This window comes from Crocodylus porosus, unplaced genomic scaffold (genome assembly GCF_001723895.1).
Source record: "Crocodylus porosus isolate Cpor-Errol unplaced genomic scaffold, CroPor_comp1, whole genome shotgun sequence".
Taxonomy (NCBI): Eukaryota; Metazoa; Chordata; order Crocodylia; family Crocodylidae; genus Crocodylus; species Crocodylus porosus.
This window is the reverse complement of record NW_017728918.1, coordinates 59,534,708-59,553,075: the sequence shown is the minus strand read 5'-3', so window position 1 is coordinate 59,553,075 and position 18,368 is coordinate 59,534,708. Positions and strand designations below refer to the sequence as shown.

Genomic DNA, 18,368 nt, shown 5'->3' with positions numbered 1-18,368 from the left:
GATTGGGCCCTTGAAGCTACGAGCGTGGCAGGGACATAAGCCTTCAGGACAACAGCTTCAGTTGATATCTGTTGACATAGTTGCCAATAAAGTGGATTGGTTGTGCTGGGCACTGATTCTGCTCTGAACACAACATCTGTTTATACCCTTAGAGGCCAGATCCAAAAAAGCCACATTCTTGCTCTTGTGCATGCACGTAAAGGAAAGTAACAGTTCTCCGCCTTAACTCACATGTCTGTTTCTCATGCTTATAGGAATCACGTTAATCTAACTGACTATCTAGCTATACGAATCCAAGTTGTTCTAAGTACTTGTAAAGGATAATCCTAGGGTATGTGCCACTTAAAAATATAATTTGCTTCAATTATCCCACTTTCTTGTAATGTGATACTGCCCAACATCACATTTACTGCTTCTAATGTTTTTAAATGAGGTCCCAGCAGGAAGTCTGGCTTGCACTTTGCACAGATGTTTTGTCAGACTCATGGTAGACAGGGTTGAGAACTGTTATTTGTGTTGTACATTAAAAGTGCCAAAAGCACAGCTCCAGGGTCAAATGTAGCCCACAGAGTTCTGAAACCTAGTACAGGCCTCCTGCTCTGTTTATAACAGTGGGTCCAGGAGAAAAATGATCACGCCAGTGTTGCTACTGGTGAATCTTAAGAGCAATCCCCTGTTCACATAGAAGTAGGTCCTGACATTTTTCCGGATGTTGAGCAGTGTATTAGGTGAGGTGCTATGCCTGATGAATGAGAGTGGCAGGTCCTTAGCAAAAAAAAAAAAAAAAAAGATACAAGTTCAAACAAATATTATGATGCTCTGCCAAAAATATTCTTATGCTTAACTATTAGTGCTATTTGCCTACTATGTGTAGCCCTTGGGTTCCTGAACAATTGCCAGTGACTGTAGACCACAGGGTTGCATGTTTGGCCACACCCCTGATTTAGCCAGTACATGTATTTTTGATGTTCTTTGCTGAGGTGTTAAACCACAAATAGAATCAACTGAAGTGATCACACTACTTCCTTAACAGCATGGTTGTAAAAGATTTTATATCTTGCTGCACTTTAACTCAAGCTGTTAATTGAATTTGTGTTGATTGGAAAATTTCACTTTTGACATTCTGTTAACAAACACCTGGTAAAGAAAAGCAAGTGGGGATTGAAAAAGGATTGAATGAGAAGGGAAAAAAGTATGCTCTGATGGATCTGTTATTTCTTAAGAAGCAAGGACTGCCATCATACATTAAGGGCACTCACATACATGCAGAAGGGCTCCCCCGACATGCCATAAATCCAGCACATTGGAGCAGATTCGATTCATTGAGTCTTTGGGAACACGGACATTAACGTGCCCCAGAAGCCTCCAGCGTCATGTGTATCAGTGTCCCTGTCCTGAAAAATGGCAGCAGGGTGCTTTGAACTAAAGCTTGTCAATTGAGCTTAAGTTCCACTGCCATTTTTTCAGCTGAGGGATGCTGATACATATGATGCCTGGACACTTTTAATTAGTGCAGCTCGCTAATTAAAGCACTCCCCTCTTCCCCACCCTCCATTTCTCCAAGCATGTCTATAAACACCCTAAGAAATTAAAAGAGCTTGGCTTGTTTACTTTAGCAGGAAAAAAAAAGAAAGATAAAAAGACTTTACGGCATGTCTCATTCAATCCTTTTTCAATCCCCACTTGCTTTTCTTTACCAAGTGTTTGTTAACAGAATGTCAAAAGTGAAATTTTCCAATCAACACAAATTCAATTAACAATTTAGCAAAAAAAAAAGATAAAAAGACTGAGAAGGGGATATTATTGCTCTATATAAATACATGAAGAGGGTAAACACTAGGGAAAAGAATTATTTAAGTAAATGGACAGTGTTGGCAGAAGAACAAATATGTATTAAATGGCCATGGAAAAAATGGACCAGAAATTAGGAGGCGGTTCCTAACCACTAGAGCAGTGAGGCTCTGGGACATACCGTATTTTTCGGACCATAAGACGCACCTGGCCATAAGACGCACCCAGTTTTTATGGCAGGAGAGACTATGTGTGCCGGTGGCCGGCCATTTTTATTGCCGGCTCCCGGCCACCGGCACGGGCGCTGGCTTCCGGTGTAAACAAGCGGCGGATGTCCCGCTCGGGCTCCGCCACCTCCGCGGGCAAGCTCCGCCCCGTCTCCCCGGGACACACACCTTCAGACCATAAGACGCACCCTCGTTTTCCCCCCACTTTTGGGGGGAAAAAAGTGCGTCTTATGGTCTGAAAAATACGGTACTTCCATTTGATTGATTTGTGGAAAGGGATTATATAATGTTGTTGCCTGCAATACCAGGGAACTGGACACAATGATCTAGAACAGTGGTTTTGAACCTGTGGTCTGTAGACTTGTGGGAGCCCACAGACTATGTCTAAGGGGTCCACAAAAGATGACTATGATCAATCAAAAGTATGGGTCCAGACCTTCACTGAAATTTCCAAAGGAGTTCACACCTCCATTTGAAATTTTTTAGGGGTCTGCAAATGAAAAAAGGTTGAAAACCACTGATCTAGAAGGTCCCTTCCAGCCCTATGCTCCAAAGTACAAGTCATTTATGAATTGTGTAAACTCAGTCTCTTGGAAGGATATATCAAGAGACTGTGACTGTTCCAGTGAACTCTTTTAAAAAAGGGTTCAGAGAATTTTGTTCAGAAGTAAATGTAGCTGATAGAAATTTTTTTTTTTTTTGGCATAATTCCCTATTTTGTCCCTGTCCATGGGGGGATCCTTGTCTTGAGTCTTACTAAATATAGTACTGTCAAGGCAGCATATATTTGAGGGGACTTCTTCTGTTGAGAACAGTATGGGCCATTGTTTTGTAAAGTAAAAATAGTGCTTTTTCCCTTGTTTATTCTTTCTCAGATGCAGAATTTTGCCACAATTCCAGCCTCCTCCCCAACTGCTCAGAAAAATCCCACATTGAACAAAAATTACCATTTCCTCCCACTGACCCCAAATGACTCCTCTATCACAGGATGTCAACAAACTAGAATGTCAGCAGCAGCCACTGACTCTCAAAATGCTGGCTAAAGGGTGCATTTTTCTGTACTAAAAAACAGTGAAATTTAAACAGAATGTAGCTAAGAAAGAGGAAAATGCAAATGAACAGTACACCATTCAGTAATTGCTTATGCAATTGATTTGTTGAAATGAAAGTTCCCTAAAATCTTAATGGGAAACTGACTCTTTTAGGAAATTCTATGTCTAGTATTAAAATGAATTAACCATAATTCCATACATTTGCTGTTTACAATGTAAGATCAATTAATTTTCTTTGCATGATAACAGATGGAAAATGGTTGTGCATTTGTATTTAGTCAGCTTTTGAAAGTTTACTACGCTTCTAATTCTTGAGTCCAATATGAAGGGCAAAAGAAAGCCATTGCATTTTAGAAGTTAAAGACTTTGATATTATTAACTGTGAGAACATATCCTGTCCAGAAAAAAATGAGGAATATTCTGCCTTCAGTATTAGAGCAGCTCTATAGCATAGTGCATGGGAAATTGTTGTTAGAAACTGTTGATGCAAACTGCTCCTTTAAAAACACTTCTCACCTGACTAATGTGACTTTGGCTGAAATTAGTCACAATAACTTTTTAATTTTTTAACTGGACAGCATTAGACTGCAACAAAATATTCCCACAAATAGCTTGGTATGTGGACACTGGGGCTAGGGACAGACATTCAAAAAGCCTGAGCCTGAATTGATTCAGTCCTTGCAGGCTAGTCTAACCTGCAGAGAGTGAACTGGTTTGCAAGTGGATAGACGTTCAGCACATGCCTGTAGTGGCTCAAGCCAGAAGCCCAGGGAAGCTAGAGCAGCCCTCCCTTCCACAAGGAAGCTGAGCTGAGTCGGGGGAGGGGAGGGCGTGGCCAGGAATAGCTGGGAGGATTCTGGGCATACAGGGCAGCTTGGCTCCAGAGGGGAACTCTTCCCCCTCCACCCTCTCTCCCCCATGAGGCTGGGAGGGGGCTCTTCTCCCTCCTCCTCCCCCCTTGCAGTGGGGGTGCTGCCCAGCTCCCTCCACTCTTCCCCCCAAGGGCAGCAGGAGGCTCTGTTCCATGCTGGGGGGAACTCTTCCTCTCCCCAGAGGGGCAGTGGTAGCACAGAGCTCAGCTGGGCAGGGTGTGGGTGTGTGGGGTGTGAGGGAGGGTGTGGGTGTAGTGACCCCCACACACTCCCCCCATGGAGTGCAGCCCCTGCTGCCAGGCAGCAGCAGCAGGCGAGGAGGTCGGGATGCTCATGCTGGGCACAGGCACGGCTCAGGCCATTGCTGTGCAGGGGGAAGGAGCGGAGCCTGCCTTATCCCTGTGACTGCTCCCTGAACCTGAGCCTGCAGTAGGGGAAGCCCCACACTGGAACCAGCTGCCTCCCCAACTCCCTGCTGTGCAGGTCCTGCACTCTACCAGGAGTGGAGGGAGTCCCACCCCTTGCTTCCCCACAGAGTCCAGTGCAGGGCTTCCCTTCTGTGAATGCAGAGCTCCAGGTGCAGTGTGCAGCTGTAGGGATAGAAGCAGCCAGGCAGGCTGTGCGGGGCTGCGCTCTTCACCCCCAGCACGGCGCTGGCTTCCTCTATGCCTGGGCTCTGTGCCACACCTGCAGCTCCGCACTCACACAGGGAAGCCCCATGCTGGACTCTGTGGGGAAGCAGGGGGTGGGGCTCCCTCCACCCCCAGCCCAGTGCCAGGACCTGCACAGTGGGGAGTGGGGGAAAGAGCTGTTTCCAGTGCAGGGCTGGAGCTGCAGGTTCAGGCTCAGGGAGCAGAGCCACAGGGATATAAGGCAGGCTCTGCTCCCTTCTCCAATGCAGTACTGGCTGAAGCCACGCTTGCACTGGGCATGAATGCCCTGACCTCTCTGCCTGCTGCTTCTGCCATGTAGTGGAGGCTGCACGTCATGGGAGGAGTGTGAGAGAGTCTCTATACCCCTTATTCTCCCTCACACTCCACACACTCACACCCTGCCCAGCTGAGCTCCATGGTCCTGCTGCCCCTCTGGGGAGAAGAGAAGGAGGGGGAAGAGTTCCCCCCAGAATGGAACAGAGCCTCCCCCTGCACACCGCCCCCACTCTGGGACCAGGCAGCATCTCATGGAGCTGCCCCCCACCCCCGCCCAGCCCCACAGCGGTGGCCGTGAGAAAGGGGAGGAGGAGGAAAAGTCCCTATCCAGTGCCTCACGGATTCCCCCTCCCCACCCTGGAAGGAAGGGGAGGGGGAAGAGTCCCTCCAGCATGGAACAGAGCCCCACTCCCCACTTTGTGGGGCAACCCACCCAGCATGGCCCCATTAAGGTGAAGGGGGCAGCGAATTGTTCCGTCTGTCCCTTTCCTAAGGTTGAGGTCTGCCAGCTCCAGGGGCCACCACTGCAGCCCCCTCCCTTCTGCTCCTTGGAAAAGAGGCTGACCCTGGCTGTGGTGGAGGAAGAGGGGAAGAAGAGAAGAATTAACCCCCTCCCTGCCCACTTTGCCTTAACAGGGCCATGCCGGCCAGTGTCTCTGCTTGGGCTGGTCCCTGCTTGGCTAGAGAGAAGAGGAGTGGGCATGCCAGGATGCTGGGAGAGTCTGGTTTATCTTAAACCAGGAAGCGGTCTGGGACAGACATTGCATAAACCAATTTGAGCCAAATCAGTTAAGTCTGATTGACTTTTGTTAGTAGATGTTTAGGATTGTGAATCCAAAAAAGATGACAAAGCCAGTAGGGGAATACATATCGCCTGAGTGAGGGACTAACATTAGAGGGATGGGGGTGAGGAGGGGAACGCAACTAGGTTACAGGAGATACAATGTTAACCAACTAAGCACAGGGGTGGGAGGAGGGGGGAAGGGGAGGGAGGGGGTTCGCAATGCTGAGAGAAAAAGAAGATAGATGCACACAAACCCATTACAATGGTCCACTACTATGTTCAACCAGGTTCATCTCAAACCTGTTTTGGCCATTTTGAAACTGCTTTATATGTACCCAACATCTGACTTATTTATTTGGTGAATGGATACACAGACTGTATCTGTGTTTACAATTTTTATGCCATTTTGATTGGAACGTGGACATTAGAGCTGTGCAAAGCTTTCAATGAACCAATGAATCGAATCACTGTCCCCGATTTCGGCCAAATCTGAATCGAATAGGGCTCATTTCATACACCCCTAGTGGACATCTCACAACAAATTACAAACAAGTAACATAATAAAAAATATATTTACAGAAATGTAGTCATTAAATCATTTCAAATGGCTCCATTTTCAGAAAATGACAACATTCTGACAAATCAAAGAGAAAGAGAAGCTAAATTCATCAAATTTATAATTTGTTAGCAATTATTTAACTAGCTGTTTGTATTCTATATGTTATAATCATTGTTTAGTGGATTCAAGAGAGAAAAATAGAAGTTCATTATGGCTCATTTTATACTGCTAGCAGACTTAGGAATGAAACTTTTTTTTCTGTGTGCTGATATTTGCTTTGAATTCTGAATATTGGGGTTTGACAGTTAAGTGATAGTGTTACATGTTAACTTATTATTTATTGGTATTACCAAAGCACTCAGGCATCTCAGTTGTGGACCTTGATTTCATTGTGCTGCATACTGTACAAATGAAAAATAGAAAGATATCCCCTGCCAGAAGCACCTTGCATTTTAAGACAGGAGAAAGGAGGGGAAGGCAAGGAAAGAATGAAACAAGAAGTGGTAGCCTGTTTGTTTGCCATGTGTATTGCATGTATATTAGTAAGCAGTTATCAATTTATAAATTATTGGTGTGATCTGCTCCAGTTTCACCAGAGCTGTTTCAGAGTAGTCATTCATTTAGTTCAGCCCTCATGGCCTCAGTGGAAGTTTCTGAAAGACTGCTACTGCATTCAAATTGTATCCAGCTTCACTTTGACCTCAATGGAATGATTTGTCATCGTGTACTACATAAGTTTTTTGTGGGTACCATAAGAATGGTATGAAAAGCAGCTACTGCTCGCACTCAGTATTTGCTTTTTTGAATGGCGATAAACAAGACTGTTTAAAGAAATACTAAATTGTCAAAGGCACTTTTCCTTAGGATGTAATTATACTTATGATTGGAACTAGATGAGGCAGTGGACTATGGAACTAGTCTTTCATCTTTGCAAACTCATAGAAGATCCAAATTCTTTTTAGGCTACAAGAAAGCATCTGTTTGATTTCATGTTAATCCCTATTTTGACCAGCCTACTCCCCTTTTTGGCACATTTTCACAAAATTTGCCATTTGCTACTGGAACAGTAGCTGTGGGTCATTTAACATCGCTCAGTGCTGGCTTCTCTGTTTCCCACTGGTAAAACAACTATGGGTTTTAGTGAGGGCATAGTTAGGCAAAATGCTGAGTGCTTTTATGAAAACTACGCTGATATATGGACTGTTTTATCTGGGGCATGTTATCGTTAGGAATAAATTGCATCTCTAGAGCTGTGTTTGAACTAAATGCAGGTCAGGCAAAGTGTTGGGTTTTTTCTTTTTTGATTTGTGGTGTAGAAATTTAGAAAAAGCTTTAAACAGGTTCTTGTTTGTTCAAAGAATGATCTAATGGCTGACATTAATGACCATGTATCTGATTCTTAGTTTATTTGAAAATGGCATCTGCATTTTGCCTGTGGCCAAAACAATGACACATGGACCAAAACCAGCTAGAAACACTTTTTTTGAGATCACTGTTGTGTATTCTGAAACTATCTCATGCTAAGTGTCATAATTATGTTTTCCTAGGAAAATCGGTCATGCTCTGGTTTTGACTCTTCTATTAAATATCAATGGAATGCAAACATAAGGCTAAACTCTCAAAACATTGTGTGGGAGATGCACACACAAAATTTTATTTGCAGAATGGATTATGTGTGTATATCTCCAGAACAGTGTTTTTAAAAATATCTTCATAATATACCTTAAGCTATTGTGACAACTCAGACACTCTTTCAAAAAATATCAGTTCTGCTTGGCTTCTTATATAGTACTGTAAAAAAAAAAGTAAAGAAATTCCCAGACCAAATAAAATCATTAGCACTATGTATACATGCACAATCCAATGGGAAAATGCTGCCAGAGACAGAAATACAGTTCTTGGCAAATGAAATTAATTATTGTGGCAACTCAAACTGAAGCTAGAAAGAATATAATAATCTCAGTACCCATTCAATAGTGATAAGACTTATTAAGAAGGGGGAAAAGGAGAACCTACAGAATTATAGACTGATCAAACTTGGATATTTGGAAAGACACTAGAAAATACCACAATCAAGGAATGTATGTCTAAGCATCTAGAGGCTAACAAGGTCATCAGGAACAATCATAATGGTTTTGTCTAGAACAAGTCATGCTTATCATTCTGATTGCATTCTATGACAAGGTGACTGGGAAGGAACACGGCATATGATATAACTCAAAAGGCTTTTGATTCTGTCTCCCATTCCATTCTCACAATAAGCTAAGGAAATATAGCTGGGATAGAACTGCTGTGAGGTGGACGTATAATTGGTTAGATACTCATGTTCAAGGAGAGAAACATCAATGGCTTGATAGCTAATTGTGAAGGGGTATTGAGTAGGGTTCCCCACAGGTTTGTCATGGGTCCAGTGCTGTTCAATATCTTCATTTGTGACTTGGAGGGTAGAACTGAGTGCATACTTAGTAAATTTGTGGATGACACCAACTTGGATAGGGTAGCAGGCACTTTAGAGGACAAAATTAGGATTCAAAATGATCTTGACAAATTTTTAAAATGTTAAAAATGTTACTTAGGTTCTGGAATCTACATCAAAGGAAGTATTTAAGAGTAGGTTATACAAACAGTTCACTTGTTTGGATGATGATGCCTTGAGCCAGAAGTTGAGCTTAATGACCTCCTGGGCTTGATGACCGCCTGAGGTCCCTTCCAGGTGTACTTTTCTATGGTTGCTTGATGACAAATCTTCTGCTAAACAACAGTGCTAGAAATAGTGTATCATTTCAGGAAGGGAAGGGAAGGGAAACAGCAATGGTCATAATTTACTTGGAGTACTGGAAAACTTTTGTTAGGGTTTCCCCCTTTTTGAGGTGGGGGGCAGTGATTCTATTTTGGGTTGTCATTTTGTATATGCAAATAATTGTAGATTAAGATACTTCTGTTTAAATGTCTAACTTTGATTTTCAGATGGAAAAGCTGCAGGTCCAGCAGAATTACAGGTGCACATTGCACTATAAAGAGGCTGTGGATGGGCTTCTTTGTCCATCTCTTTGTGTAACCCACGTACAAAGCACCAGACTGTGATTTCCAAGCATTTTTGCTGGAGCTCTGTTTCTTTTTTGTCTCATAGCCTTTTCTTTTTTTTCATCCCCTTTTGTTTTCTATGTTCCTATACAACATTCTGTTGTACCCTTATGCATAAAATAACGACAAACTTAAATTTGTTATAGGGATCACCGGGGACAAAAGGAGAAAAAGGAGACAGAGTGAGTACTATCTTAAAATTATTTTCACTCTTATTTAAGTATTATACTCTGGCTCTTTAAAAACACAGATGTTGTACTAATAAAATGCTTGGTTTTAATCATTTAAGGGAGACATTGCTTCTCAAAACATGATGCGAGCAGTTGCAAGACAAGTCTGTGAACAATTGATAAATGGTAAACAATGTTTTATTTTTTTCTCTTTCTATTTTCCATATGACTAATTTAATAGTTCATTTATTAAAAGAGAAAAGGGTGGTTTAAATCTGAGATGAAAGGACTGTGCCTGCAGAGCATAACAGAAGCCTGTGCAAGGTTATTACTGTCTTTCTGTGCCACTAATTTGAAACAAAGAAAACACAACACAAAACTGGGTCTAATTCTGAAAGACTAAGTAATTCAGAGTCTAAATTCTCACCTTTGGAAACCTATGTTCCAGTTGTGCATGTGTCACAAAGAAAATGTTTTCTTTTCTTTCGGGCATTTGCATTTTAACTTTGTCCATTAAACCACTATGTTTTGTCATAAATGACATCTCCTCTTGGAACAACAGAAGATGTAAAAATAGCTATATTATGGGAGTTGGGAGTGAAGGATATTGGTAAGTGTAATTGGATAAGTGATGTACACAGCATAAACTGTGTAATACAAGTTAAAATCTGACAGCTCTGGATCAAGTCCCAAAGTTCAGACCTTCAAAAGAGTCTTTTAATGTATTTAGTTTTTACTTTTAATCAACAGTTGATGTAGTTCCTCTACGCCTGTGCAGGAGTGACCACTGGAGGATTCAGACAGAGGCGGATTCTCTTCTGTTGTGCGAGGGGCTGTCAAAGGAGGGCGGCTCTGCATTCTGTAGGAGTGTCCTCTTGCACAGGCTCTTTCAGTAGCAGATCCAGGAACAAGGCAGGACGGTGCAGCTCCCACCTTGGCTGTGCCACATGTGCAGTGTGCTTGCATGCATAGCCCAGTCAGTGCAGGTCCCTTCCAAAGCTCCATATGGTCAGTGAGCTCTGAGCTCACCAGCTGATCGAAGCAAGCTCTGGTTGGAACCCCTCCTTCCCCCTGCCCTATTTTTTCCCCCTACCTTCAGAGTCCAGGGGAGAATGCTGCTGCTGTTTGCCATTCTCTTCCTCCCTTCCTACTGAATTCAGCAGCAGGGGGAAAGAGTAGATCAGCAGCATCAACTTCAGTGCTCACTGCCGGAGCTCCAGAGCCACACAAAAGCAGGGGCTCCAATTGCACCCTAGTGGCAAGAGCTTACCTGTGGCATAATGAAGGGCTGGGGGTGGGGTGTGACCATGCTGTTGCACCCCCTAGGCTCTTCAGATCATATCAACCCCTTCCACAGCATGACTGTACTGTGTCTGGAAGGATTAGATGGGGTTTTCCTTCAGAACAACTTGCTGCTAATATTCTCTGTGAATAGAACTCGCCCTTCTGCAGAGAGCAAGCACAAAGCTGTACATCCTCACACTTTTATTGATACTGAAGTGTAGACCTTGTACTGGACTTCTGAAAAGACCGTAATTTCATCCTCTGTTCCCTGACCCTCCATCTGCTCTCTGAATGGAGGGTGTCCAGAAATGTGATATGAATGACAGATTGCAATGGAACTGAGTTGTGCCATTCTTCAGGCTACGAGACAGCTCTTATCCATGGTTTTGCCAAAAAAACCCAACAAAACAGTAAAGTAATATTCAGTTTCCAGTCATCACCACCTCCAGTGGTTAAGGATTTTTATTTAATACTCTTTTTCCAGAATTCCCCCTTTCCTTCTGGGTAATCTTATCTTGCCTTCATCTTGCTCTGTACATCCATTCTAGTTTACTACTAATTATTTGTGTGTGAGTGTGCGGGGTGAGACAGAGGGGGGAAGTTTAATGAAAATATTTTTTTTTTCTTCCTGCTCCAATAGGAGATTTTCACATGTTTTTATTGAAACAGTTTCTTTTCTTTAAAGGCCAAATGAGCCGGTTCAATCAGATGCTTAATCAAATTCCGAATGACTACTACTCAAACCGCAACCAGCCTGGACCCCCAGGACCTCCAGGTCCATCAGGACCTGCCGGAGCAAGAGGTGAACCTGGAACTGGAGGTAGACCAGGGTTCCCAGGACCACCTGGGATGCAGGGACCAGCTGGTGATAGAGGTGGGTAGTGGCCAAAGAACATGTGTATTTTGCAATAAGCATATTCCAGAGCTGCTGAGTGTCTATTCTACATTAGAAGACAAGGCCTGAAATTACATAGGCTTGCACTGATGGTGCGCCTCTCTGCGTGGTATTTATGGAGCACCAGTCACTGTGGAGTCTCAGTCACTATCTCAAGAAAATATATCAGCTTTATCAGGATATCTCAGTCCAGAGAATGTTCTCTTCTCAAAGCTGTTTCTGGTATTAGTCAGCTACATCTTGACAGGCTACTTTGAGTGCCATAATTCTTCTTAGAATAGGCATTCTGTTGAAAGAAAACATTATTCATTGGCAAGAATGCAGTGCTTTGCCAATACAGAAATTATCTTTTTTTTAACTGTATATGGGAAATACAGCATTGGATGAACATGTACATTCCAGGTGTTTTACACTACTATGACAACATGAAATAGTTGCAACCACAATTTAAGTGGCTGGGTAGGCCTGATTTATGGCTCCTGTGCATCACTACTAGAGCGTAAAGTGGTTAGGTTGTACTAGTAATTTTGGTGCTCAGTTTTTCTGGCTTGTTCTGTACATTTCAGAATGTAGAAGTGATGGTGTTTTTTTCTAATATAAATTTTACTTTGCCACTTAAAAGGAAAAAGAGAAGTAAGGAAAATCATTTATTTGAATTCAACTATTCTAGAATATTTATGAATGCTGTTTCAATACAGCTCTGGCTAAAGATATTTAAGGTGTATTTTTAAATAGAGAGATGCCAAGTTGGACACTTTCATGCACATCTCTAATTTAGTGTAAGAAACTTCTGGCAAGTTGTGGGTGCTTCAAAGATTTTTCTATGTCTTAAGATGGCCTCTTTCTACATTTCCTCTGTACCCTACATTTAATATTCTTGTCTTTTAGATGGGGATATTTGCTTTCTTAAAGTATTTCACTTTAATTATTTTCCCAAATCCAAAGTAAGAGTTATTGGTAAAACTGGATTTGACCAAATTTAAAGTAATATATAATTTGAAAAATCATAAACATTAATGAAAGAGCATGAAGAAACATTTTTCTATCATTGTTTTTTTTCCTTTCTTTCGGGTCTGGGATTTATTTTCTTTTGATTTATTTAGGACTGCCAGGAGAGAAAGGTGAAAGAGGTATTGGATCTCCAGGACCACGAGGTTTACCTGGGCCACCTGGTAAATTTTCTATTTTTAATTAAATCAAATTACTGCATGATAGGAGAAAAAGGAGAAAGTGTTTGGGAAAAGATTCTTCTTGGGGCAGCACATTCTTTGATTACTTCTTACAGCAAATGAACATACGTTACTCAGTGTGGTTCATGGGTTTTAGTTTTTACACAAAATTGGAATTGAATGAAACGTTTTGCAAAAGTACTAGATGTTTGTAAAGTGTCAACATGTAGCTAAATGATTACTTTATTATGTAAATTCATTTTTCGTTGTCCAATTTTTTTTAATGAAAATGATGATGGAAATTTTATTGACTCAATATTTCAGATTATTCATTCAAAAATGGACTTTTTTGTATTTTTATATTTGAATTTTGTATTTAGTACTTGGAATTTCTAGTGCCATTGCTGGATTATGTGTGTGATTACCTTTATATACTTAAAATATGAAGCATCTCACATCACAGTAGAAAATAGGACATTTTCACTGTTACTTTGCTCTTTGTCTCATTCAATTTCTCACTGATGTCTTGGCAGAAGTAGTGTGTCTCATTGTTTCTGCCTTTAATTTACTAGGTTAAACATGATTTTTTCATTACAGGATCCATAAGAAGTTTGCTACAAATTGTAACCTCTCTTGGTTGAAGTTCTACATTTCTGTTAACCATAATATAACCTGTTCCAAAGAAAACATTACCTCATCTACCCAAGGGCTGCAGAGTAGCAGAATTAATTCACTCCTACATTTTAATTGAAATCCAGTGTGCTTGTCTAATGTGGTAGTTTCCCTGGAGATCTTCATATCTTCCACAGAGTGGAAATAAACCAGCAAATTCATTGATATCTTTAGCTTGGCTCAAACCTTGCCAAATGAGTTTCTGTGAATAAGGTCTTAACTTAGCCACACATAGGAAAGCAACTTATGATGAGTCACATTTTTGGTTTTTTGGTTTCTTTCATTGATATCCATATAGAAACCAAATATAAACATTTCCTTACCAAAGGCTTGTGCATAGTCTAGACTCTAGACAGCAGTAGTGCCAGCTACTTTATCAAACTGCTCTATGAAAAAAATATATTATTTTCCTTTTCATTCTAAAATTAGGTCCACAAGGAGAGTCTAGAATTGGCCCACCAGGTTCAACAGGCTCACGAGGACCACCTGGGCCACCAGGTCGTCCAGGGAATGCGGGTATTCGAGGTCCCGCCGGGCCACCTGGATATTGTGATTCATCCCAGTGTGCTAGCATTGCTTATAATGGTCAGACATTCCCAGGTAAGTTATTGACAAATCGAACTACGTTTATCTTAAAGTAGCATTTATTTTATACTGAGCTTCTTTACACAAAACAGACCCATTAGTCTGAACATACAGAATCAGAAACAAATGTTACTCCAGCTATTTAGTTGCAACATTTCATGTTAAAACAGTTTTGCCCTTCAGACAGTTGGAGCATCTATGTAGATTATTATGCAAATTTTCTTGTATTAATTTGAAATGTGTTTAGCTCTTGGGAGCAAGCAGTGATTGACTTTTACAAACAATTTATTTTTAGTACATAGAAGGTTAATAGATGCTAATTTTGATATTAGGATTTAAATGACCATTTTCTTCTTTTTTTTTTTCCTCCTCCTCCCAATCTTCTTCAGAACAAGGTTGAATCCTCCATGTTTCACTTGAAAAATAAAAAGAACGCTCTGGTTGGCAATTTTTGTGTGTCTCTTTTTGAGGAATGTCAGGATTATTTATAGAAAATTGATACCTGAAACCAACATTTTTCACAAAGAAAAAAAAAAATTCTATGATACAGTGCAGACAACTGAAATACTTCACTGGCCTATGATTTCTCCCAAGTTAATCAGCCTGTAATTAGCCTTCAGACATGTCAGTTTTCTGTTGTGTGAAATGGATTAAAACAATGGCTGTCAATGTAATCAGAATAGTGGGTGATACTGACCACCAGTTTCAAAATGAGAAAACACTAACCTATTATGTATTGGGGATCCTACAGGACCACAGTATTGTTAATAATTCATTTGTGTGCACTGTAACATCTTACTATTAGTGTACATGTATACTACTATTGGATATGGTTTGCCCCAAGTGTACTATGCATGTACATGGGACTGTGTACACATGCAAACAGGCTTAGTGCTGTTGGATAAAAAGCAAGGTGTTTGCTCAGACTTAGCACAAGATTCTAATTTTAATGATAGAGAAAGAAAATTGTACCCATTATGCAACAGTGCTATCTTTCCTAGTAAATAGCTATGTATACATATATAGATATATGCATTGAACTTAACAATTGTTTGTTAGTTGGATGAAACTATATTTTGCACAGCATTTTGACTTTTTAAAAAACTAACATCCTCTTTGACCTGTTTCAGGTTTCGGCTAACACATTTTCTAAGTCGCCAGTACTGCTTACAGTTTGAATACATGAAAACCCTGTTTCTCAGATGTTTGCGCACGTGCTTAGTAGGAACTGAGTCTGTTTGGATATTTCACTGCGGATATGGTTATTTGAACCATGTTGGCTTCATGTGATGGGGAGATCCTTTATACTAACCATGCTCGTGAATGAGATGAAGGACATTGATGTCAACTCGTTAAGCCTGTTGCATTTCAGTAATAAAGTAGAAAACTAAAAGTTCTTTTAAAACCCCAAACTTCAGAAGACTCTGTGTAGATTGAGGCTTATAAAACTACTAACCAGTGAAGGTAACACCTTTGTAGGAGACAGATTTAACCTGGTAAATGAGAAATGACTTATGTATATATAGTAAACTAATTATGGCTTGTAAATGATTTGTATGGGATCATGTCCACTAAAATCAGTTAACAATTTTACATTAAGCTTCTGCATCAACGCCTGTTGCTGCTTGCTGCGTGCCAGAATAACACCTTTGAAATCTACCTGTCTGTTGCTTGTTATCAATGTGTCTGATTCAGGGCATGTGCATTTTTGTATCTGGTGTCTGTAATTGCAGTTATAAATACTGAAGTCTTATAATTATTTTTCTTCTTTTTTGCTGTAGTTTTTGGTGTTCCTCCAGCACCAGCTGTAACTCGGTCTGTTACGAGGAACAGCACGAGAAAATGACATGTACTGTATATTGCCAGTGGTGATAGATACGTGTACATTTATTTTCCCATCTTTAGAGAAAATTTATGTGCCAATGAAACATTTAATCACTTTGTTCTACTACTCAGTTGGTTTTAAATCAAATCCAATCTCCTTGGCTGTAAGGAATTACCTGTAAAATAGTATTTTTATTTAATTTTTTTACACTATTTTGGGCCATGGCATAACATCCTAAGACTAGTTTTGCAAAGTTCTTTCCTCTAAAAAAAAGTTAAAATCATACAAGGCAGTTCAAACTAACTAACTATTTTTTAAATGAGTATTTTATGGCCCCCATAAAAGTAATGATGAAAACTGGAAAAAGAAGCCAGTGATTATTAATTTATATATTTATTATATGAAATTAAAATTGGGCTAACAATATGTAGACTAACTTTCATTATACTTGTGGATTCAAAGACATGCTATAACTATAATGTTCAATCGGACAACTATTTTCAACCAGAGCCATACGTGCCCGAAAGTGGACCCTATCAACCTGAAAGTGAACCCTTCATAGTGCCAATGGAGTCAGAAAGGAGAGATGCTGAATATGCGGACTATGGAGTTGAAATGCGTTCACCAGGATACCCTGATCACATGCGCTGGAAAAGATCATTATCAAGAAAAGCAAAAACAAAACCGTAGAAGATTTTTTGCCTTGTTATGGGTTTATTTTGATTGTTTTTTTGTTTTTGCTATACTTGCATACGCAGATACCTACAGAGTGGGTATTATCATATATTCTCAAATACTCCTCCCCAGTATTTTTAAATCGGTAATGCACTCACATCCTGTAGGAGTATCATGCTTATGTAGGAATAGCAACGTGTGTAACTATACAGTTTATTCTTGCTTGTAAAATACCTTTGCTTACAGTAACTGCCTAAAGCTTAACTGTGTGCTTTCAGTTATCACAATGCAGCATTTCTTTAAAGACAAAACTCAAACATGAAAAAATATACCCACAGAGCTGCTGCAGATTTTTTAGAGAGGATCTGCGTTAGCTCTGCTGCGTCCTTATTTTTCAAGTGCCTGTTTGCAGTTCAGTCGCATCACAAGCCTGCACTGTCAGGTTAAAAAAAAATTCCTCCTCTTTTACATCATTGCCAATTTGTTCTATCCTTACTTACACCTTACAGGGCATATACTGCTCTTATACATCTCCTAATTAATTAATTAACAACCGCAAACCTTAAGTAATGTAGCTGAAAACAGTGTATCAACTGGATACAGTTTTATAATGCCTTAAATCTCCTTGTAGACACATTAACATTTAAGCCAAATTGCAGTCAATCCTGCAGAGATGGAATTGCATGTTTGTGTTGTATATTTAGTATGGATTTTTTTCAGACTACAATGTTTCTTAGTTATCAAAAGCAGTTTGAAATTGTTTGCAAGACTATGGACATAGAATTGCTGCTTTTATATTTTAACTGCAAATTGTGAATTTCACTGCCTTATATTATTTATTTCTGAAATGAAAGAGGCATTTTTCAATAAAACTACTGAAAATTAATAATGTATGATTGTTTCTTAAAAATGGTGTTCTGTCTTTGGATTTCTGGAGTGCTAGATTCAGATGTGGCAATTACATAAGCAGATCCATATTTACATTTTCATCATTAAGTCCCGATGTTACAGATTCAACAAATTACTTTGAATCTGTGTGTAGTTTATAGACTAGGGACAGACATTATACATGAACTAACTTAAGTGATCAGAAACTGTTTTAAACCTGTAACAGAACAGAAGTTCAATGCACATAAACCAGTTTCAGAATGGCAAAATGGGTTTACGATAGACCTGGATGGATGTAGTATTAGATTGAACTGATTTAGGTTAAATTGGTTTATTGAACATCTGTCTCAGATCTCCTCCTGACTCAAGTTAACTCACAGTCCTCCAACATCCCAGAGTGCTTTGCACCTCTTGCCCAGGTTCAGGGAACCTCTCCACTGAGATGCAGGGATCCCCCAACACGGGCTTATGCTGGGGCCAGTGCTGGCTGGGCCCTGGGCTGAAGGGACTATTCTTGCCGCTCCTATGAGGGGTGGAGCTAAGCCAGCTTCAGACCATGCAGAGGGGTAGGAGGGGGACAATCCTCCTCTGCACCAGCACCTGAGGCAGGCAACCCCCACACTGAGGCATGGCGATTCCTCACGTGGGTTGATGCCAGGTGCCAGCTAAGCCATGGGCTGCAGGGACTGCTCCTTACCTCTGTAGGGACAGAGCTAAGCAGGTGCCAGACCATGCTGAGGGATGTGATGGGAGAAATACCCTTCTGGCAGGGCACAGGGGACCCTGTCGGGTGAGGGAACCCTCACTGAGGCATGGGGATCCCACCATGTGGACTGATGCCTGGCACTCCCTGAGCCCTGGGCTGGAGGGACTGTTCCCCCCACCCTCTGCAGGTGGGCAGCAGTGT

The 18,368-nt window shown here is 40.9% G+C and overlaps 1 protein-coding gene across 4 annotated transcripts in view; it reads left to right on the top strand.

Moving 5' to 3' along the window:
* The window catches only part of COL12A1 (collagen type XII alpha 1 chain), a 132,015-nt gene extending 114,551 nt beyond the window's left edge, over positions 1-17,464 (top strand). For 2 of the 4 annotated variants that reach the window (XM_019537644.1, XM_019537647.1), the window contains 6 exons: positions 9,445-9,480; positions 9,588-9,654; positions 11,438-11,626; positions 12,751-12,819; positions 13,918-14,088; positions 16,407-17,464. In XM_019537644.1, coding sequence (XP_019393189.1) covers positions 9,445-9,480; positions 9,588-9,654; positions 11,438-11,626; positions 12,751-12,819; positions 13,918-14,088; positions 16,407-16,588 — 714 coding nt within the window. In that variant the 3' untranslated portion in view covers positions 16,589-17,464. Of the gene's footprint in view, positions 1-9,444; positions 9,481-9,587; positions 9,655-11,437; positions 11,627-12,750; positions 12,820-13,917; positions 14,089-14,462; positions 16,229-16,406 lie in introns of those variants that run through there. The other 2 variants (XM_019537646.1, XM_019537645.1) reach the window with 2 other exon arrangements.
* Positions 17,465-18,368: the final 904 nt, after the last annotated feature.